This window comes from Cucurbita maxima, unplaced genomic scaffold (genome assembly GCF_002738345.1).
Source record: "Cucurbita maxima cultivar Rimu unplaced genomic scaffold, Cmax_1.0 Cma_Scf00031, whole genome shotgun sequence".
NCBI lineage: Eukaryota > Viridiplantae > Streptophyta > Magnoliopsida > Cucurbitales > Cucurbitaceae > Cucurbita > Cucurbita maxima.
Window position 1 is genome coordinate 564,362 of NW_019272047.1, and position 19,836 is coordinate 584,197.

At 39.6% G+C, this 19,836-nt stretch overlaps 2 protein-coding genes and 19 non-coding genes across 24 annotated transcripts; 20 read left to right on the top strand and 1 right to left on the bottom strand.

Moving 5' to 3' along the window:
* Window positions 1-658: 658 nt before the first annotated feature.
* On the top strand, window positions 659-4,333 carry LOC111466449 (protein ELC-like). 3 transcript variants are annotated; one of them, XM_023111111.1, is made up of 2 exons: window positions 659-2,097; window positions 4,239-4,333. In XM_023111111.1, the coding sequence occupies exon 1, from the start codon at window positions 818-820 to the stop codon at window positions 2,024-2,026; it is 1,209 nt and encodes a 402-aa protein (XP_022966879.1). In that variant the 5' UTR covers window positions 659-817; the 3' UTR covers window positions 2,027-2,097; window positions 4,239-4,333. The 3 variants fall into 3 exon arrangements, with proteins under 3 accessions (XP_022966879.1, XP_022966878.1, XP_022966877.1); XM_023111110.1 differs by lacking the exon at window positions 4,239-4,333 and adding an exon at window positions 3,228-3,594; XM_023111109.1 differs by lacking the exon at window positions 4,239-4,333 and adding an exon at window positions 3,293-3,594.
* Window positions 4,334-5,687: 1,354 nt separating this feature from the next.
* LOC111466448 (type I inositol polyphosphate 5-phosphatase 12-like) lies at window positions 5,688-13,700 on the bottom strand. Of its 2 annotated transcripts, XM_023111108.1 has the most exons (11): window positions 12,611-13,700; window positions 11,509-11,761; window positions 9,992-10,799; window positions 8,968-9,092; window positions 8,728-8,812; window positions 8,440-8,605; window positions 8,297-8,337; window positions 7,944-8,211; window positions 7,749-7,872; window positions 7,306-7,666; window positions 5,688-6,221 (listed from the first exon to the last, which is right to left on the bottom strand). In XM_023111108.1, exons 1-11 carry the CDS (start codon window positions 13,404-13,406, stop codon window positions 5,952-5,954), a joined length of 3,297 nt encoding a protein of 1,098 aa, XP_022966876.1. In that variant the 5' UTR covers window positions 13,407-13,700; the 3' UTR covers window positions 5,688-5,951. The 2 variants fall into 2 exon arrangements, with proteins under 2 accessions (XP_022966876.1, XP_022966875.1); XM_023111107.1 differs by having other exon boundaries at window positions 8,297-8,605.
* A 2,171-nt stretch (window positions 13,701-15,871) lies between these two features.
* TRNAK-UUU lies at window positions 15,872-15,943 on the top strand. The gene has a single exon. It is a non-coding gene; the product is annotated as a tRNA-Lys (tRNA).
* Window positions 15,944-16,060: 117 nt separating this feature from the next.
* On the top strand, window positions 16,061-16,132 carry TRNAK-UUU. The gene has a single exon. It is a non-coding gene; the product is annotated as a tRNA-Lys (tRNA).
* A 117-nt stretch (window positions 16,133-16,249) lies between these two features.
* On the top strand, window positions 16,250-16,321 carry TRNAK-UUU. The gene has a single exon. It is a non-coding gene; the product is annotated as a tRNA-Lys (tRNA).
* A 119-nt stretch (window positions 16,322-16,440) lies between these two features.
* On the top strand, window positions 16,441-16,512 carry TRNAK-UUU. Its single transcript has one exon. It is a non-coding gene; the product is annotated as a tRNA-Lys (tRNA).
* A 117-nt stretch (window positions 16,513-16,629) lies between these two features.
* Window positions 16,630-16,701, top strand: TRNAK-UUU. Its single transcript has one exon. It is a non-coding gene; the product is annotated as a tRNA-Lys (tRNA).
* A 305-nt stretch (window positions 16,702-17,006) lies between these two features.
* TRNAK-UUU lies at window positions 17,007-17,078 on the top strand. Its single transcript has one exon. It is a non-coding gene; the product is annotated as a tRNA-Lys (tRNA).
* A 117-nt stretch (window positions 17,079-17,195) lies between these two features.
* TRNAK-UUU lies at window positions 17,196-17,267 on the top strand. Its single transcript has one exon. It is a non-coding gene; the product is annotated as a tRNA-Lys (tRNA).
* Window positions 17,268-17,385: 118 nt separating this feature from the next.
* Window positions 17,386-17,457, top strand: TRNAK-UUU. Its single transcript has one exon. It is a non-coding gene; the product is annotated as a tRNA-Lys (tRNA).
* Window positions 17,458-17,572: 115 nt separating this feature from the next.
* TRNAK-UUU lies at window positions 17,573-17,644 on the top strand. The gene has a single exon. It is a non-coding gene; the product is annotated as a tRNA-Lys (tRNA).
* A 117-nt stretch (window positions 17,645-17,761) lies between these two features.
* TRNAK-UUU lies at window positions 17,762-17,833 on the top strand. The gene has a single exon. It is a non-coding gene; the product is annotated as a tRNA-Lys (tRNA).
* A 117-nt stretch (window positions 17,834-17,950) lies between these two features.
* TRNAK-UUU lies at window positions 17,951-18,022 on the top strand. The gene has a single exon. It is a non-coding gene; the product is annotated as a tRNA-Lys (tRNA).
* Window positions 18,023-18,139: 117 nt separating this feature from the next.
* TRNAK-UUU lies at window positions 18,140-18,211 on the top strand. Its single transcript has one exon. It is a non-coding gene; the product is annotated as a tRNA-Lys (tRNA).
* A 117-nt stretch (window positions 18,212-18,328) lies between these two features.
* Window positions 18,329-18,400, top strand: TRNAK-UUU. The gene has a single exon. It is a non-coding gene; the product is annotated as a tRNA-Lys (tRNA).
* Window positions 18,401-18,519: 119 nt separating this feature from the next.
* TRNAK-UUU lies at window positions 18,520-18,591 on the top strand. Its single transcript has one exon. It is a non-coding gene; the product is annotated as a tRNA-Lys (tRNA).
* A 117-nt stretch (window positions 18,592-18,708) lies between these two features.
* TRNAK-UUU lies at window positions 18,709-18,780 on the top strand. The gene has a single exon. It is a non-coding gene; the product is annotated as a tRNA-Lys (tRNA).
* A 117-nt stretch (window positions 18,781-18,897) lies between these two features.
* On the top strand, window positions 18,898-18,969 carry TRNAK-UUU. Its single transcript has one exon. It is a non-coding gene; the product is annotated as a tRNA-Lys (tRNA).
* A 117-nt stretch (window positions 18,970-19,086) lies between these two features.
* On the top strand, window positions 19,087-19,158 carry TRNAK-UUU. Its single transcript has one exon. It is a non-coding gene; the product is annotated as a tRNA-Lys (tRNA).
* A 119-nt stretch (window positions 19,159-19,277) lies between these two features.
* Window positions 19,278-19,349, top strand: TRNAK-UUU. The gene has a single exon. It is a non-coding gene; the product is annotated as a tRNA-Lys (tRNA).
* A 117-nt stretch (window positions 19,350-19,466) lies between these two features.
* Window positions 19,467-19,538, top strand: TRNAK-UUU. Its single transcript has one exon. It is a non-coding gene; the product is annotated as a tRNA-Lys (tRNA).
* Window positions 19,539-19,836: the final 298 nt, after the last annotated feature.

Sequence of the window (19,836 nt, forward strand, 5' to 3'; positions counted from 1 at the left end):
AAGAGGGTGAAGATCATCTAAATTGTTCCTAGAAAGACAAGCTGGGTGTGGGTGAGGTTATCATATACATGAGTTTGTATAAACTAGAACGCAAGATATTTAATTCTTTCTCATAAATCTATTAATTGAGAAAATTAATATTTCACAACATGATAATCTCAACCTTGAGCCGGTTCGTGTGAGGCCTTTATTCTTTAATATGCAAGTCAATATGACTATGATTTTGTGAATGTGACTAAACAGAGCGTTGGAAACATAAACCTACCTCAAGAATAGGATTTCTTCGATTCCTTTTAGTACTAGGACAAAAGAGGATCAGATTGAGGTTGCACCGAGATTGCTCGAGCCAAAGGAGTATTGGGCTTGACTGTGAACTTGGGTTTTTAGTATTAGGACAATAGAGGAACAGATTGAGATTGCACCGAGATTGCTCGAGCCAAAGGAGCATTGGGCTCGACCGTGAACTTGGGTTTCGACCTAACTTTTTTCCCTTTTCTTCTCCCCTCGCTCGATGACCGGACCCGATGTCCGTTTTAATCCATTTTATGCCCTTTTAACTTCATTTGACCCTTAATTTCTCTCATTTATTTATCCTCCTAACTTCACCCCTAACATTGCTAATTGGTTGAAAACTCCCTTCAAAGTTTAACCAATTTTTCTAAGAAGTCCATTTTCTTGCCCACCAAGGCAAAGCGCCTCTCACAATCTCCATCGCGTATCGTTTTCATTCGTCAATTCTCAACTCCCCGATCAAAAATCCACTCCCAATCCAACGGAATCAGATCCTGCAATCAATCGACGCATCAATCTCTATGCTATGGCGCCGTCGCCGGCTCACTCCGATCCCTCGCCGCCGAATTCACAGGTAATCCTACAATTCCTCAGCTCCGTCCTCTCTCAGCGCGGCCCCTATGCCGAAGATACCAAGTGGCTGATACGCCAGCACTTAGTCTCACTCACCACCGCCTTCCCGTCGTTGGTCCCTCGGACTGCAACTTTCACGCACAACGATGGCCGCTCCGTCAATCTTCTGCAATCCGACGGCACCGTTCCCATGTCCTTCCAAGGCGTGACCTACAATATTCCGGTCGTTATTTGGCTCATGGAGTCGTATCCTCGACATCCTCCTTGCGTTTACGTGAATCCAACTCGAGATATGATCATTAAACGCCATCATCCTCATGTGAATCCCTCCGGTATGGTATCGATTCCTTATTTGCAAGATTGGATATATCCGAGCTCTAATTTGGTTGAATTGGTTCGTAATTTGAGCGTTATGTTTGGCCGTGATCCTCCACTTTATTCTCAACGGAGACCAAATCCTAGCCCTAGCCATAACCCTAATCCTTCTCCGAGTCCTAGCTCTAGTTTTGGGCGTGATAGTGCTAATTCTTCGCTTGCTTCTAATATGGGGGCTGCCGCTTTCCAACGCCCTGTAATTCCGCCGAGGGGTTATCCACCGTCGCATACTGAAGATCCCAATGAAGTTTTCAAACGAAACGCAATTAACAAGCTTGTGGAAACAGTTCATAATGATATTGTTGGCATAAGAAAGACTATGGAGGCCGAGATGGAAGGACTTTTCAGTGCACAGGGAGCGTTGAAACAGAGGGAGGAAGAGCTAAATAAAGGCTTGAAAGAGATGCAAGATGAAAGGGAAGCTTTGGAGCAGAAATTGCAGATGGTTTTGATGAATTCTGATGTTTTGGAAGCTTGGGTGAGGGAGAATGAGGGGATGATTAGCAGTGATTTCGAAGTAGATGATGCTTTTGAATGTGTTGATGTGCTTTCAAAGCAAATTCTTGAGTGTACTGCTTCAGATTTGGCAATAGAAGATGCTATATATTCATTGGATAAGGCTGTGCAAGATGGAGCAATTCAATTTGATCAGTACTTGAGGAATGTGAGGTTGTTGTCACGGGAGCAGTTCTTCCACCGGGGTACCGCTGCTAAAGTCAGGGAGTCTCAATTGCAAGCTCAAGTTGCTAACATGGCTTCCCGGATTTCTCAATATAACAATGGCTGAAAGATTGTGGAAAATCTTCCCTTTTGCTCTGTTGCTGCTATTTGGATGGCCTTCGGGAGTGTCACTGGAAGGTTAGAATTTTGTGAATCTTGTCCTCTTTTTTACTTTTCATTTCAAATCTGTCACCTTTCTGATCATGATTTTTCTTGCATTTAAATGTTAGAGGGGTATGGAAAAGGATAATATTTGCGTCAAAATCATGTGTACCTACTGTTTGATGTGAATGATAGTATACTTGTGAATGATATTATACTTTTTCTTTCGTAATCTGGATTAGAAATATAATCCTTATGGTGCCTCTTCGTTGGTTCATTTAGAGCCCACGGCTAGCAGATATTTTTCTTTTTGGGCTTTCCTTTTTAGGCTCTCACATCGGTTGGGGAGGAGAACGGAGCATTCTTTATAAGGGTGTGGAAGTCTCTCCTTAGCATACACGTTTTAAATATCTTGAGGGGAAGCCCAAAAGAGAAAGCCTAAAGAGAACAATATCTACTAGTGGTGGGCTTAGGCTGTTACAAATGGTATTAGAGCTAAACACCGGGTGGTGTGCTAGAGAGGCGCTGGGCCCCAAAGGGAGAGTAGATTGTGAGATCTCATATCGATTGGAGAGAGGAACGAGTGTCAACGAGGACACTGAGTCCCGAAGGGGGTGAATTGTGAGATCCCATATCGGTTGGAGAGGGAAACAAAGTATTCTCCACATTAGTTGAAGAGGGCCCGGAAGGAGGGAAAGAGACGGATAGGGTGGGAATGGCCTATCAATCATTGGTGGACCTTCCCTTTAACCCGTCACAGAGCTCTCAACTGAGTTGTTTAGGTTTTGGAATTCCATCTGAGGGGGTTTCGGTTCGAAGGTTAGAAAGTGTATATGGTGCGGGTTAATCTCTCTCGACCCATTTAGGTGAAAGGGAAGGGTGATCGTAGGTACCCAGACGTCGATATCTCTTCTCTATGGTGGGAGGTTTCTTTCGTCTCGACGTGTGTGTTGTGGGAGAGAGAGTGCCTATGCCTCTGAATTGCTCAAGTTATTGATCTTTTCTCCTGAAAACAGTAAGAGTTATTGATTGATGTCTTCTCTTGATTTATATGAACTTGCTTTATGTTATTCTTTGGTTTGGTGGATATGAAGACATGGTGTTTCCTTTGACGCTGTAGTTGATTGTGGTGATAAGTACTAACAAGCTCAATGTGCATTATACAGTTATTGTCATGCTGGTCTCTCTCACACTCTCTTAATCTTATGTAGACTTTTTCTTTGAGCTGTAGTAATCTTATTGGAAGAATTGGAAAGAAATCCACCCTAAGTAGTAGTACCGACACTAAGTTTGGCTAGCTTGTCCGTACCCGACACGTATCGAACACTTGGACACTTCACAATTGTTGGACACGTATCGGACACATGTTAGTACAATAGTTATGTGTTAGACACTAGTGTACAAAGTCAATATATGTCCAATATTTGTCGGTCATGTCTTGAGCACCTGCAATGTATACTTAATAGACGTATTATAATATAGGACACAAATAATAAATTACGTTTTGGTATAAAAATGATACATGTTTTTGAAGGATGTTTTTATTGATTGATGTCTTTTCTTGATCCATACTACAATGTATCTTCTTAGTGGTAATCGACACGGACCCTTAACCAAGATATTTGAATCTCCTACCTTTATGATGAACTAAGAAAAATTGTATCTTTTAATAAACGTTGTCGTATATTCGTGTTGCCCTGGTGATCTTGATTGTTGTAATTGTGCTCCTCGAAGCTATTGTTCCTTACTCCATTTAATAGGAAACGCATGATTAATTCATAGGTGAGAAATACAAAATAGGAAAAAGAGCAAAAAACTATCCCGCTCGATGAGTCAATATCTCTTAATCTGCTTCAAGGTTGTGTCGCTGAACTTTTACCTATTGACTCTAAGGGCACAGTGGTTAAATTCCTCTTGCTCTTGTCGAATCGTCTGACTTATAGACCAGCCATGCGTGCTGTCGTCTTGACTCGACTCTTCTTCCTTCCCCTATCCTCTTTAGGAGGATCCAGGAAGTGTGTATCGTTATGAAATTTAGATTCTTTGTTTGGCTCATAGCTCATAGAAGTACGTTTCCTCTCTCCATACTGCATTTTTTTTCTTTTATGTGTAGATATTTCAGGTTGAAATGGTTGTTGATCTTGCCATTCATGGAAATGTAATTTCTGATGTGTTAGGTGTTTTTGTGACAAAAAAACGATTGGGAACCTCATTAAGTCAAATGCTTGGTTTCTTCGGTTTTGGTATGCTTTCTTCGTGTCATGGTCTCGAGCGAAGAATTTTGGATATTTTATCGAAAGTTCAAATCTTTACCCATATAACTAAAAGGGTCGAATATCGACCGTAACTAAAGTCAATATGATTAGTTGATGAAGTAGATTAGCTTAATCAATTCAAGTCATTTGGCAATTTGGCCTAAAGCTAAAGTCAAAACTACAGAAACTTTCTATCTAAATCATATAAAATTTTAAACAATTAATTTATAATAAAATAGATGTTAAATATTAAAATAAAAATAATTGTAATAATATCTCTACTTTAGTCATTATAACTAAGTCAACAATTTTGTATTATTTTACTAATTACTATAATATGTTTATTTTGAAGTTTAGAGTTGAAATTGACTCAACACTAATTTATTAATTTTTCTAAATGCAAATTATTGACTATTTTAAGAGCTATACCATGGAGAGGGAATGTCCCAACCCGACCTACCCTACCCACGAACACCCCCTATTTGTTAGTCATCTTATTATTCTTCTCTTGTTTATTTTTTTCTCGTGTTCCTCAATAGTTGATCGATTTGCTTTCCTATCCCCTTTTCTTTTCACTATGTAGCTAATACGATAGTTTTCTTTATACATTCTAGAGAACCCTAAACTAAATACAAGATGGTTGTAAGGGAAGCGTTTAAAGCTCTTAAACCGATATGTAAGTTTAGCAAAAAATGAGCGCGCTTGTAACAGCTCAAGCTCATCGGTAGAAGATATCGTCCTCTTAGAGCTTTCCTTCAAGGTTTTTAAAATGTGTCTGTAAGGGAGAGATTTCCACACTTTTATAAAGAATGCTTTGTTCCCCTCTCCAACCGATATGGGATCCCACAATCCACCCGTTCGGGGCCCACGTCCTCATTTGCACTCATTTCTCTTTCCAATCAATGAACGATCTAACAATCCACCCCCTTCGGAGCCCAACGTCCTCACTAGCACACCGTCCAGTGTCCACCCCACTTCGAGGCTCAACATCCTTGCTGACCCAGTGTCCAGCTCTGATTTCATTTCTAATAGCCCTAACCTAAGCTCACCGCTAACAAATATTGTCCTCTTTGAACTTTTTCTTTCATACTTTCTCTCAAGGTTTTTAAAATGTGAGGTTTCCAACCTCATAACCAATGTTTTATTCCCCTCTTCAACTGATGTGGAATCTCACAGCGCTCACACCCGAACATTTATGATCTATAATGGCCACGATTGCAACCAACGAGCCATCTTAAATGGCTTCAAACACATGGTTGACCTAAAATCAAACAAAGTTTACTCACACAAAGGGCAAAAATGGCGAACATCTTTAAGAAAGGGAAGAAAGAACTGTGAATGGGAGGGGAGGACTATGAGATATCTCACTAATTGAGCAGATAACCAGTTGTATGCATGTAGAATTTCTTTGTACATTCTTGAAGAAATGATCTACAAATTACAGTATCTTTGGACTGGAAAGAATCTGAAGACCTTGATCTTCAGCCACCTCTACTATGATGGCTAAAACAGTTGCCAGGCTATTTACATATACATGCATACTGGTTAACTAACATTGCAAAACAATCTGAGCATAGGAAGCTATTTTATGGACCAAATCAGAAAAGAATTGCCAATGAATCAAAGAATCTTTTTTTAAGATTTTTTAGTACTGCTGGATTTAGGGTCGACACGAACCGTCTTGTTTGAGAAGCAATGGCGCACACGGACTTGGTGATTGACTGATCGGGTCGAGCAACTTCCTCGTATGATGACAGTTAACATAACTTCCTTGTCTCGTGTGTCTTCGGACCACCAGTTTTGTGGGATGCCATCAACAAACTCATCGATGGTATGGGATTCTTCATGGTGTACCGATATCTCGACAGCTTGTTCGGGTTTGATTATTCCGGCAGCTGGTGATACCTGCAATTAGAAAGAACATGAGTAAGAGAAATATCACTGGGAAGAAAAGCTCCTTATGATAGGCATAATATTTTGTAACAGTTCAAGCCCAAGTCCAAGCCCACCCCTAGTCAATATTGTCCACTTTGGCCCATTACGTAAAAACTCGTCTACTGGGAAAAGTATTCACACCCTTATAGGGAATGCTTAGCTCACCTCTACAACCAATGTGGGATCTCACTATTTAGCAGATATTGTTCGGTTTGGCCTAATACATATCGCTGTAAGTCTCATGGCTTTAAAACGTATCTACTAGGGAGAGGTTTCTACACCCTTATATAGAATGTTTCGTTCCCCTCTCCAACCGATATGGGATCTTACAATCGACCTATTTTGGAGACCAAAAAAACTCCTTTTAACTGGGCAAAAAAATCCTTGGCAGTGGCAGGAGCCTAATGCATTGGAGCAGCCTTAAATATAAAGGGAATCAACCCAACCAGTTATATAAGTTGTACCATTAATATCCAGCAATTCAGAACCATAAATATTGGTAAGGTAAGCTTGTAATTGTAAATTATGCAATATTCAGCTGAAAGAGGATTGGCCATAAACAAATGTCGATTTCTCGTATGAAAGATCGGTCCAAAACCAACTCTCTTTAAGCTATTAGTGTAACAGTTCAAGTCCACCGCTAGTAGATAGTGTCCACTTCTAGGCTTTCTAAGGTTTTATAACACGTCTACTAGGGAGAGGTTTTCACACCCTTATAAGAAATGTTTCGTTCCTCTTTCCAACCAATGTGGGATCTGACAATCCACCCCCTTGAATGGCCCACCGCTCGGTGCCTAGCTCTAATACCATTTGTAACAACCCAAATCCACCGCTAATATATATTATTCTCTTTGGACTTTCTCTTCTAAGCTTTCCCTCAAGGTTTTATCACATGTCTACTAGGGAGAGGTTTCCACACCCTTATAAAAAATGTTTCATTCCTCTCCCCAACCAACGTGGGATCTCACAATTAGGTTTAAACAGATATACGTTACCTAGGTCAATAATGATTTGTGTTTGCATTTACATCTAATCACAAGGCATAAGACGATACCTCAAGCCACCGAGGAAAGCCAAAAGCGCCTCTTGGAAGATAATCGCGCTGATCAGCTTCGTCCTTGATAGAAGATTGTCCCTTTGAGATAATTTTGAAAGTAGCCACATCTTTCAGGCATTTATTGGTTATGCAGAGAACAGATGACTCCTGATTTTGTAGAACTATACTGTCGGTGCTGACAATGGTTTCGGGAACATATAATAACTCTTCAAAAATAGATCTCACTTTCTCGTTAGATTTTATAATATCTCCGAACTCTTTTCTCCTCACTGACCTATCAGCATGGGAAATCTGAAGGTTAAATTTACATCTAACAGGTTTGTGATCGCTGTCGGTCACTTCCATGCAGGCCTCGTACCTACAAGTACGTCATAGTCTCGAGCATAAGGAAAAAAGAGTTAAGGAAACAACAGAAAACTCCTCCAAAAGCTGATACTCACAATAAAATAGATGATACTACAGGGCATTCTAAAGTACTTTCTGACACGGGAGATGAACGATTGTCACGATATATTACTCGGTCGCACCAGGCAGGAATTCGTTTCTTCTCGCCAGAATCGTATCCTGGAAAAGGTATATGAAAATGTTAACAAGTTTCACTGTAGACAACATGGTGAACCTCTTGAGCCATATACCTGCTAAGCCTGGTCGATGCCTTTCAAACTTGTATGTTGGAGGAAATCTAATGAGTGCCTCACGCATGCCTTGGAAAACTCTTCCAGCTTTCATCTCAGCCCTAAGCTGATCCTTTTCTCTAAGCCAATCAAAGCATCTCTGGGAAACGAAGTCCCGGGCTTCATCGTACGAAATGCCAAAGAGCCGGTAATTAAAATCACCCAGAAATACAACCATGTCTGCATCAGATAACTCGGGTTTTGGTTCTTCAGGATTGACAGCAGCAACCTAAATTACCAACAAGAGATAAACATAGTGGATGATAAAAAGGAAAGTAGCTAAAAATGATGTTTCATTAATCATCAAGACATACATTTGTAGCTCGAAGCGTATGAACAGCAGTCGAGACACCAGCTGCAATTGAGAGGGCGAACGGAAAGCCAGAAGAGTAAAGCAGCCAAAATAAGTATGTGGAGAAGGCAAGAGAGCAAGACAAAAACAGGTATGGCACCATACCAGCTGCATTATTTAGAAGGTTAGATGATCGGTTGAAGACCATGTTTCGAAAGATGTGATCAAAATCGGCATTACGACGGTTTACTGCTTCCAAGTGTGCAGCCAAGTGACAGTTCACAAAGCATATTATCCTATCATAGACTCGGATTCTCAAACCTACACCTCCCTGTTGAATCAGTTTTATCCGAGTCAACAGCCACATCAGGGACATGAAAGGCCTATTCATGATATTAAGAACGAGTAATTTTCATACACGAAAACTAACGAACTTCTGAAAGATAAACAAACCTTATTACCGATTGCACGACCAAAACCACAAGGAACGGCTCCAGCATCAACATCTCCAACATTCGTTCTAACACTTTTCCTCACCCTGACATGAAATATTAGCATATGGAATTAGGAACAATCCATACAAATATGAGAGAGTTAACAGGAAATTTCATTTAGTGGTGTGATAGAACGGACAACTTATTCTAAATGTTATAAAAGAATAATTACATCTAATATTCAAATTACAGTGCTAACCAAAGAGAAATAAGCAAGCTAGCCAGCTGCCTGGAACCCATGCGTTCAAAAATCGTCCCTTCCTCCAAGGCCTTTCCAATGGTATCGATCCACCATTGTCCTACTGCACTGCCTTCAAGTCCTACCTGCAGTTGCATAATCTTTTTATTTTTCAGGCAAAGGCAGCAAACTTTGAATGACTATAAAAATGTATGCATGCAACTTAATGATGGACGTGCGTATTTTGCTTGTATAAGAACTTGAAGGATGCTGGAGAGATTCTTCTGAACACAAATTGTCAATAATCAGAATGTCAAACAGATATTATGCATGTGAGAAATATACTAGTTAGTGCGAGATCCCACATTGGTTGAAGCGGTGAACGAAACATTCTTTATAAGGATGTGGAAACCTTTTCTTAGCATATGCGTTTTAAAAACTTTAAAGGGAAGCCTGAAAGGAAAAGCCCAAAGAGGATAATCTAGCGGTGGGTTTGGGCTGTTACAAATGGAATAAGAGCTTGACACCGGGCAATGCCAGCAAGGAGGTTGAGCCCTGAAGGGGGGTGGACAAGAGGAGTGTGCTAGCAAGGACGCTAGGCCCCGAAGGGGGTGGATTGGGGGGTCCCACATCGATTGAAGAATGGAACGAGTGCCAGCGAGAATGCTGGCCCCGAAGGAGAGTGGATTGTGAGATCCCACATCGGTTGTGGAAACATTTTTTTATAAGGGTGTGGAAACCTCTCCCTAGCATATGCGTTTTAAAAACCTTGAGAGGAAGCCCGAAAGGGAAAGCCTAAAGAGGATCTGCTAGCTGTGGGCTTGGGCGGTTACGAGTTACAACGGTATAGCTAATTCACAGCTAAGAAACAGAGAAAACGGAGAGCATGCGTACAGGGCATTAGACTAAAGTGATCTTCCTATCAAGATTTTGCATTAGTAGGTTCCATCGTAAAGAGTTTGATTTGAAAACTTGGCTAAATATTTCATCATCACTAGCTACAACCAGACTCCAATACACCATCATACAGTGCAGAAGATCTTACTGTTTCTTTTGCTGCAGACATGGCAAGGAAACCTGCACCCATCTCTACTTCCTGCAATCCAACAACAACAATGCCAACATCGGAGACAGTCGAACCCAACCACGCCATCAATGCTTCATGAGAAGCTCTTCCTTGTCCAACATTCCATGTGCCAACCAGCATTTTGATATTCTGTTTTCTTGTGTACACCGCCTCTCTGGCAGCCAGTTCGGTCCGTACTATGTTATCAATAGGTCCTGGAGAAGTCATGTTCCAGCCACGAATTCCACCATGACTAGCCAAGCTAAAAACATATCCTGCACCCACAGCCATTTTCAGCACAGGGCTACTATGAGCAACCCATCCTGCAACTAGGTTCCCCTCAAGATCCACTATTTGGATAACTCCGCTCACATAACCCACATACATCCGTGTCCCGAAAGCACAAAAGCACTGAACAGCATAAGGGTGATGGTTAAAATCTTGCAACCGGTTTCCATTTCCATCCCACTGCACTAACATGCCATTTGTACATCCACTCCAAATCATCCCATCCTTGGCCAGCAATATTGCCTCGACTCTCTTGATATCTTCTGTAAATGCCCCTGCTCCCTTTGCAACCCGACGAACAGCATCTGCAGCTCCCATTATGGCATTGCGTGACCTTTGGAGAAAGCCCTGTGATTTTTCTTTTTTGGCTGTGGATACAAATTTTACTTTCATTTCATCTTCCACTGATTGATCTTGCGGGGCTTGTAGCATATCAACTCGAGTCTCAGTCTGACCATCTATATTAAAAACTTTTACAAGCTCCTTTGTTTGAGCATCCCTGTAGCATCAAAAAATTAGAGAGAAGTTATTTATTTCTCTTACTCCCACACAATTTGTAAGATTCCGAAGGAAAGAAATGGGATCAAAGGTGGATGGGGTTTTGATTCATGATGCTTGGTTCACTTCTAATATCATAATAATCAAAGTCATAAGCTATGTGATATGAAGTCCATTTGTGAGATCCAACATGGGGAGGAGAACGAAACATTCTTTATAAGGGTGTGGAAACCACTCTCTAGCATACGTGTTTTAAAAACCTTGAGGGGAAGCTCGAAAGGGAAAGCTCGAAAGGGAAAGCTCGAAGAGGACAATATCTGCTATCGGTGAACTTGGGCTATTACAAATGGTATTAGAGTCAGACATTGGGGATGTGCTAGCGAGGAGGCTAAAGGGGGTGGACATGAGGCGATGTGCCAACAAGGACGCTTGGCCTCTAAGGGGGGTGGATTGTGAGATCAAAAAAACATTCTTTATAAGGGTGTGAAAATTTCTCCATAGCAGACGCATTTTAAAAACCTTGAGGGGAAAACCCAAAAGAGAAAGCCCAAAGAGAACAATATCTACCAGCAGTGAGCTTGGGCGGTTACACCAATTTTGTAGCAATTATGAAACAATGAGAAACTTACACTTCCCTAATAGGAGAAAGAAGGCCATTTCACAAAATGCTTGGCCTTTTATATAGAATTATATCTGAAGTGAATACCTACCACAGTGAGAATGATAGAGCCCCAGCACACCAAACTTTGGCTCTAACTTCATCAGATAACACGCACTTAACCTCTTGAGAAGATATACTACAGACACCATTGACTGTTACTTGACTCCTGAGGTCAATATACGACCTCTCCACGAGCAAAGCAGCCATATGCCTTTCCCCGGACGAAAGGCAAAGAGATTTTTCAATTGCTTCCCAAGGCCAGACCTTAATAATACCGCCCTCACCACCCGACCACAAGTCACCTGTAAAATCAATGAACACGGAAAGTCAAAAATCAGTAGAGGTAAAGTTGCTTGTAACTTGTAATACCCTTTTAAGTACATTGCTTGGTTCATATAAGAAAGTATTTCAATGACAAAATGGTGGTTTTATGAACGTAAGATCTTCAAACCAAGTCTTCACAGTACAACTCACATTGAAGTAAATACCAGATGGGGTGAGCACTCATTTGATTTCTCCTCTTCTTGCATTCATGCCATCACTAAAATTGCCTGTTTTTTTAACGAATTTCTAGGACAAAGAAAATCTCATATGTAACAGCCCAAGCCTACCGCTAGCAGATATTGTACGCTTTATCCCGTTTCGTATAGCCGTCAAACTCATGGTTTTAAAACGCGCCTACTAAGGAGAGGTTTCCGCACCTTTATAAGGAATGCTTCGTTCCCCTCTTCAATCGATATGGGATCTCACAATCCACCCCCTTTGGAGACCCAACGTCCTCATTGGCACCCCGCCCATATCTGGCTCTGATACCATTTGTAACAACTCAAGCCCACCACTAGCAGATATTATCCGCTTTACCCCATTACGTATCGCCATCAAACTCACGATTTTAAAACGCGTCTACTAGGGAGAGGTTTCCACACCCATATAAGGAATGTTTCGTATCCCTCTCCAACCAACATGGGATCTCACATCAGAGCACAACAACACATACAAGAAATGAACAGGGATTTCCTGATTTCAAAAATTGTAAGACATTCAGAACCAACAGTGGACGACTAGAATAGTCAGTTTAGTTAGTAGAACCCTCTCTTTTTACCAATTCTAACATGCCATTTTAGACTTTTCTTGAGGAAAAAACTGCTTACCATAAGAAGTTAGGGTCATGGAAAGAACAGCACCCCGATGAGCTTGCCATGAAAGCCCTTCCTTGAAAGGCATATCATCCAAAGACTGATCCATTTTCCATGATCTAATCTTCCCATCCTTATGCCCAGTCCACACCAATCTGTTCCCATTGTCAATAATCAAACACATGGTGGGCGAGGTGTTGGTGGATTCATAAAAAGGGGCAGCATCCTCATCGCCCCTCCTCACCCTCCCACCCAATCCACTACCAGGTTCATAAGCATTCTCAACGTTCCAAAACCGCACCCCACATTCCTGCCCAGCCCACAGCTGAGTCTCTGTACACGCAATGTTCCTCAAAAATTTCCCCATCTGTGTCTCCCTCAATGGATGCGGCCTCAACTCCAGGCACGTCGGGCGGCCAGGATGAACAGAGGCACGAATCGGAACCTTAAAAACCCCCGTCGAGCCACCGCTCCCAACGAACTCCGCCAATGCCTGAGGTTGCCGCGAATCCTCGAGACCTACGCTGCCGTCCATACAGAGATTCTGATCCAACCTCTGGGAGAGAAACTCCTCACTTTCAATAGCCGACGACATCGAATAGGGCATAAAATCAACATCAGAAGAATCCAAATACGCGTCCATAACCTTTGGAACCTGATCCTCATCAAAACTGTGCTTCCGAAGCTGATGATGCTTCTGATCGGATCCAGCTCGAAGCGGCTGGCTGTAAGAATGAGATTTCCGAGGAGGAGGAACAGGGCTCAACACCGCCAATGCCTCCCGTTCATCATCTTCAAACTGATCATCCATTACAGAGGTGAAAATCTAGCTCGATTACAGCAAGAATCTCGAAATGGGTCTGAAAGAAAACGCGGAAAAACAAGATTGGAATTGGGATTTGGGGAAAAGAGAAAATTGGACAAAATCCAAAGGATGATCCGAAAGAAGGGTGAGAGAAAGAGACAGATTGTTGGAATTGAAACATGGAAAATGGCAGAGAATTGAACGATTCTGCACATAAAAGAGGAAGAGCGGGAAGCGAGGCGGAGCATTCCTGAATCCTTTGGACAGTATTGTTTCCACCAACGGACCCGAACTGCCTCCTTTTTTGTCTTCACTTTCCACCATTTTCTTTTTAATTTCTTTTTTTTTTCTTCTTTCTTTCCTTAAATTACAATATTATTTTTTATTACAAACTTTTAAAATAATTAATAAATTCTTCAACTTTTAATTAATTTCTTATTTTTTAAAATAAATTCATAAATTACAGCATGTTTTTTTTTTAAAAAAAAATTACAACCTAGTTTTAAATTAAATTTATAATATATATATATATATATATATATATATATATATATATATATATATTATTTATTACGAACAAAATTTAAAAAAAAAACTTTTAATTTTATTTTTGAATAAATTTTGTTTAATAAATTTTTAAATAATTTATTTTATAGCTAATCATTTTTTTAATTTTTTATTTTTTATTAAGTAAAATTTTAAATTATTCGATTTTTTTAATTCACGGGTCGAGACATAAAATTAAAGTTTAAGCTACTATTATCCATAATCCTAGATCTCGTCTTTAGCGGTTTTGCACGTTTGAAGTTTTGATTGATCTAATGTATACATAGTTCGGTAAAGCCTTTACTCTCAACCCCTTATTCCAGTGAACTAACAGTCATTTAGCTTCTCATAAAATTGTGAAGCACGTAACAAATTAAAAGTAACTCCTAAGGATCGCTCAGTACATTTTTAGTGTGACATCTAGGTAATAAAAAAGTACATAGATGAACCGAGACTATATTTAAACGAGAGCATTCAGGATATAATTCTATATTGGATGATCGTTTGAATTTTTTTTCCAGAAAGCACGTGAATTAGGACGAAACATGGTAAATGAGCTCGTGTTAGTATGTGGAGATAATCTTCACACTTAAAAGTTGTGAGATCCCACATCGGTTGGAGACGGGAACAAAACATTCTTTATAAGTGTGTGGAAACCTCTTCTTAACAGATGTGTTTTAAAATCGTGAGACTGCCGATGATATGTAATGAGCTAAAGCCAACAATATCCGTTAATGGTGAGTTTCGGCATAAGATCATTAGGTACTGTGGTCAGAAAACGTTTAATATTCAATAGGTACGATATTTAAAAACATAAAATATCAAAATTATTCGACCAAAATAAAATAATAAAAAGATATAAATAAACAATATTAATATTTTAATTAAAGAGAATTAAGAGAAAATCATGAACAAAGAGAATGATCGAACGTGCGTGCAATTCATGTGCTCATGGACATTGAATTAGATCACTACGACGTCGTTTTTCTTTTTAGAATTTTTTTATTTTTTCTCGTAACGGATATTCGTTTGTGGAACCATAGCCATCACCACACCTTTAGCTTCGTAATATACGAAACCTTTAATAATATTATTTTAATTAAAATAATTTGAAAAATAACACTAAATTCCACAAATATTTGAAATTTAGCCTTGTGAATCCCTCTTTGGAAGTTATTAATTAAATTTTGTTTCTATTTTTTTTTATTTTAAATAGAAAAAGAAAATGGATAACATTATTATTATTTTTTTTAATCTTTGAAATTTTGAGCTTTTAAATTTAATGTTATAACTTTTATAAGATTTAAAATAATTTTGATGGTTTTTTAGTTTTTTTTTTATTTATTAGAAATATTCTAATAATAATAATATTATTATTATTTTCAATTTAAGATTATTTTAATTTAACAGTTTTTTAAAACTAAATTTTTATTTTAAAGTACTAAAGATATATAAATTAATAAAATAATTTTATATTGTAATTCAAATTTAGTGGGATAAAAGATATTGGTTTGAACATATTATTTATTTATGTGATTTTATATAAAGTAATTTTATCAACATTTTTTTTATTCAAATTTATATAAAGTAATTTTATCAAAAAAATTGGATGACCTAAATTTTTTTTTATAAACTCAACCCAACGATTCGAGTTGGGTCGTTGGATTAGGGTTCACATGAAACTATATGAATTAGGTTCGTTTTAGAGATGTCCATTTAATCCATAACGTCGGAGCCTCGTGGGATTAATCTCAAAGCAAAGATTCACTGTTTGGACAAGAAATGGAGGTGTGTTAGTCAAACCCAAGCATGACTCGATTGCAACAAAAAATACACTCTTGATCAAGAGGTTAACGTTGATACAATTCAACTATCAATCTAGTTAGTCAACCTCAGAAAAAGTTAAATTTCAATTTAACAAACAAGCCATCTTAGCTCAGTGGTAGAGCGCGTGGCTTTTAACCACGTGGTCGTGGGTTCGATCCCCACAGATGGCGTTGGTAAGTAGAGTTTTGTTTTTCTCTTAACGTCAAAGTGTTGAATATGTGATACAATTCAACTATCAACCTAGTTAGTCAAACCCGAGAACAGTAAAAGTTTGATTTAACAAACTAGCCATCTTAGCTCAGTGGTAGAGCGCGTGGCTTTTAACCACGTGGTCGTGGGTTCGATCCCCACAGATGGCGTTGGTAAGTAGAGTTTTGTTTTTCTCTTAACGTCAAAGTGTTGAATATGTGATAAAATTCAACTATCAACCTAGTTAGTCAAACCCGAGAACAGTAAAAGTTTGATTTAACAAACTAGCCATCTTAGCTCAGTGGTAGAGCGCGTGGCTTTTAACCACGTGGTCGTGGGTTCGATCCCCACAGATGGCGTTGGTGTAAGTAGAGTTTTGTTTTTCTCTTAACGTCAAAGTGTTGAATGTGTGATACAATTCAACTATCAACCTAGTTAGTCAAACCCGAGAACAGTAAAAGTTTGATTTAACAAACTAGCCATCTTAGCTCAGTGGTAGAGCGCGTGGCTTTTAACCACGTGGTCGTGGGTTCGATCCCCACAGATGGTGTTGGTAAGTAGAGTTTTGTTTTTCTCTTAACGTCAAAGTGATGAATATGTGATACAATTCAACTATCGACCTAGTTAGTCAAACCCGAGAACCGTAAAAGTTTGATTTAACAAACTAGCCATCTTAGCTCAGTGGTAGAGCGCGTGGCTTTTAACCACGTGGTCGTGGGTTCGATCCCCACAGATGGCGTTGGTAAGTAGAGTTTTGTTTTTCCCTTAACGTCAAAGTGTTGAATCTGTGATACAATACAACTATCAACCTAGTTAGTCAAACCCGAGAACAGTAAAAGTTTGTTTTAACAAACTAGCCATCTTAGCTCAGTGGTAGAGCGCGTGGCTTTTTACACGTGGTCGTGGGTTCGATCCCCACAGATGGCGTTGGTAAGTAGAGTTTTGTTTTTCTCTTAACGTCAAAGTGTTGAATATGTGATACAATTCAACTATCAACCTAGTTAGTCAAACCCGAGAACAGTAAAAGTTTGATTTAACAAACTAGCCATCTTAGCTCAGTGGTAGAGCGCGTGGCTTTTAACCACGTGGTCGTGGGTTCGATCCCCACAGATGGCGTTGGTAAGTAGAGTTTTGTTTTTCTCTTAACGTCAAAGTGTTGAATGTGTGATACAATTCAACTATCAACCTTGTTAGTCAAACCCGAAAATAGTAAAAGTTTGATTAAACAAACTAGCCATCTTAGCTCAGTGGTAGAGCGCGTGGCTTTTAACCACGTGGTCGTGGGTTCGATCCCCACAGATGGTGTTGGGTAAGTAGAGTTTTGTTTTTCTCTTAACGTCAAAGTGATGAATATGTGATACAATTCAACTATCGACCTAGTTAGTCAAACCCGAGAACCGTAAAAGATTGATTTAACAAACTAGCCATCTTAGCTCAGTGGTAGAGCGCGTGGCTTTTAACCACGTGGTCGTGGGTTCGATCCCCACAGATGGCGTTGGTAAGTAGAGTTTTGTTTTTCTCTTCGTCAAAGTGATGAATATGTGATACAATTCAACTATCGACCTAGTTAGTCAAACCCGAGAACCGTAAAAGTTTGATTTAACAAACTTGCCATCTTAGCTCAGTGGTAGAGCGCGTGGCTTTTAACCACGTGGTCGTGGGTTCGATCCCCACAGATGGCGTTGGTAAGTAGAGTTTTGTTTTTCTCTTAACGTCAAAGTGATGAATATGTGATACAATTCAACTATCAACCTAGTTAGTCAAACCCAAGAACCGTAAAAGTTTGATTTAACAAACTAGCCATCTTAGCTCAGTGGTAGAGCGCATGGCTTTTAACCACGTGGTTGTGGGTTCGATCCCCATAGATGGCGTTGGTAAGTAGAGTTTTGTTTTTCTCTTAACGTCAAAGTGATGAATATGTGATACAATTCAACTATCGACCTAGTTAGTCAAACCCGAGAACCGTAAAAGTTTGATTTAACAAACTAGCCATCTTAGCTCAGTGGTAGAGCGCGTGGCTTTTAACCACGTGGTCGTGGGTTCGATCCCCACAGATGGCGTTGGTAAGTAGAGTTTTGTTTTTCTCTTAACGTCAAAGTGATGAATATGTGATACAATTCATTTATCGACCTAGTTAGTCAAACCCGAGAACCGTAAAAGTTTGATTTATCAAACTAGCCATCTTAGCTCAGTGGTAGAGTGCGTGGCTTTTAACCACGTGGTCGTGGGTTCGATCCCCACAGATGGCGTTGGTAAGTAGAGTTTTGTTTTTCTCTTAACGTCAAAGTGATGAATATGTGATACAATTCAACTATCGACCTAGTTAGTCAAACCCGAGAACCGTAAAAGTTTGATTTAACAAACTAGCCATCTTAGCTCAGTGGTAGAGCGCGTGGCTTTTAACCACGTGGTCGTGGGTTCAATCCCCACAGATGGCGTTGGTGTAAGTAGAGTTTTGTTTTTCTCTTAACGTCAAAGTGTTGAATGTGTGATACAATTCAACTATCGACCTAGTTAGTCAAACCCGAGAACCGTAAAAGTTTGATTTAACAGACTTGCCATCTTAGCTCAGTGGTAGAGCGCGTGGCTTTTAACCACGTGGTCGTGGGTTCGATCCCCACAGATGGCGTTGGTAAGTAGAGTTTTGTTTTTCTCTTAACGTCAAAGTGATGAATATGTGATACAATTCAACTATCGACCTAGTTAGTCAAACCCGAGAACCGTAAAAGTTTGATTTAACAAACTAGCCATCTTAGCTCAGTGGTAGAGCGCGTGGCTTTTAACCACGTGGTCGTGGGTTCGATCCCCACAGATGGTGTTGGTAAGTAGAGTTTTGTTTTTCTCTTAACGTCAAAGTGATGAATATGTGATACAATTCATTTATCGACCTAGTTAGTCAAACCCGAGAACCGTAAAAGTTTGATTTAACAAACTTGCCATCTTAGCTCAGTGGTAGAGCGCGTGGCTTTTAACCACGTGGTCGTGGGTTCGATCCCCACAGATGGCGTTGGTAAGTAGAGTTTTGTTTTTCTCTTAACGTCAAAGTGATGAATATGTGATACAATTCAACTATCGACCTAGTTAGTCAAACCCGAGAACCGTAAAAGTTTGATTTAACAAACTAGCCATCTTAGCTCAGTGGTAGAGCGCGTGGCTTTTAACCACGTGGTCGTGGGTTCGATCCCCACAGATGGCGTTGGTAAGAGTAGAGTTTTGTTTTTCTCTTAACGTCAAAGTGATGAATATGTGATACAATTCAACTATCAACCTAGTTAGTCAAACCCGAGAACAGTAAAAGTTTGATTTAACAAACTAGCCATCTTAGCTCAGTGGTAGAGCGCGTGGCTTTTAACCACGTGGTCGTGGGTTCGATCCCCACAGATGGCGTTGGTAAGTAGAGTTTTGTTTTTCTCTTAACGTCAAAGTGATGAATATGTGATACAATTCAACTATCGACCTAGTTAGTCAAACCCGAGAACCGTAAAAGTTTGATTTAACAAACTAGCCATCTTAGCTCAGTGGTAGAGCGCGTGGCTTTTAACCACGTGGTCGTGGGTTCGATCCCCATAGATGGCGTTACAAACTATACATTATAATCCAATTTTCAATCTATTTAGCCAAACCCGAGACTAGTGATTTTAAAATCATGTACAATGAAACAAAAAATTTATAAATACTTTAAGTATTAAATTTTTTAAAAATTATTATTGAATTAATTTAGAAAATCTAATTTATTTATTTATTTTAAACTACCAGAAAATCTGAACTGAACGATCAAAATCCCACTTGTCAGAGAGGTTGGATTTTCCATGCCAGGTCATCAAATTATGGTATTATAGTCTTTTCGCTCAAAAAGTGAGCTACTTTTACAATT

Coding starts and splice junctions, on each gene's coding strand:
- LOC111466449 (XM_023111111.1), top strand. CDS start 818: ATGGCGCCGTCGCCGGCTCACTCCGATCCCTCGCCGCCGAATTCACAG.
- LOC111466448 (XM_023111107.1), bottom strand. CDS start 13,406: ATGGATGATCAGTTTGAAGATGATGAACGGGAGGCATTGGCGGTGTTG. Junction 10,800..11,508: donor GCTCTATCATTCTCACTGTG/GTAGGTATTCAC, acceptor TTGATGCTACAG/GGATGCTCAAACAAAGGAGC. Junction 8,813..8,967: donor AGCTTGCTTATTTCTCTTTG/GTTAGCACTGTA, acceptor ATTTCATGTCAG/GGTGAGGAAAAGTGTTAGAA.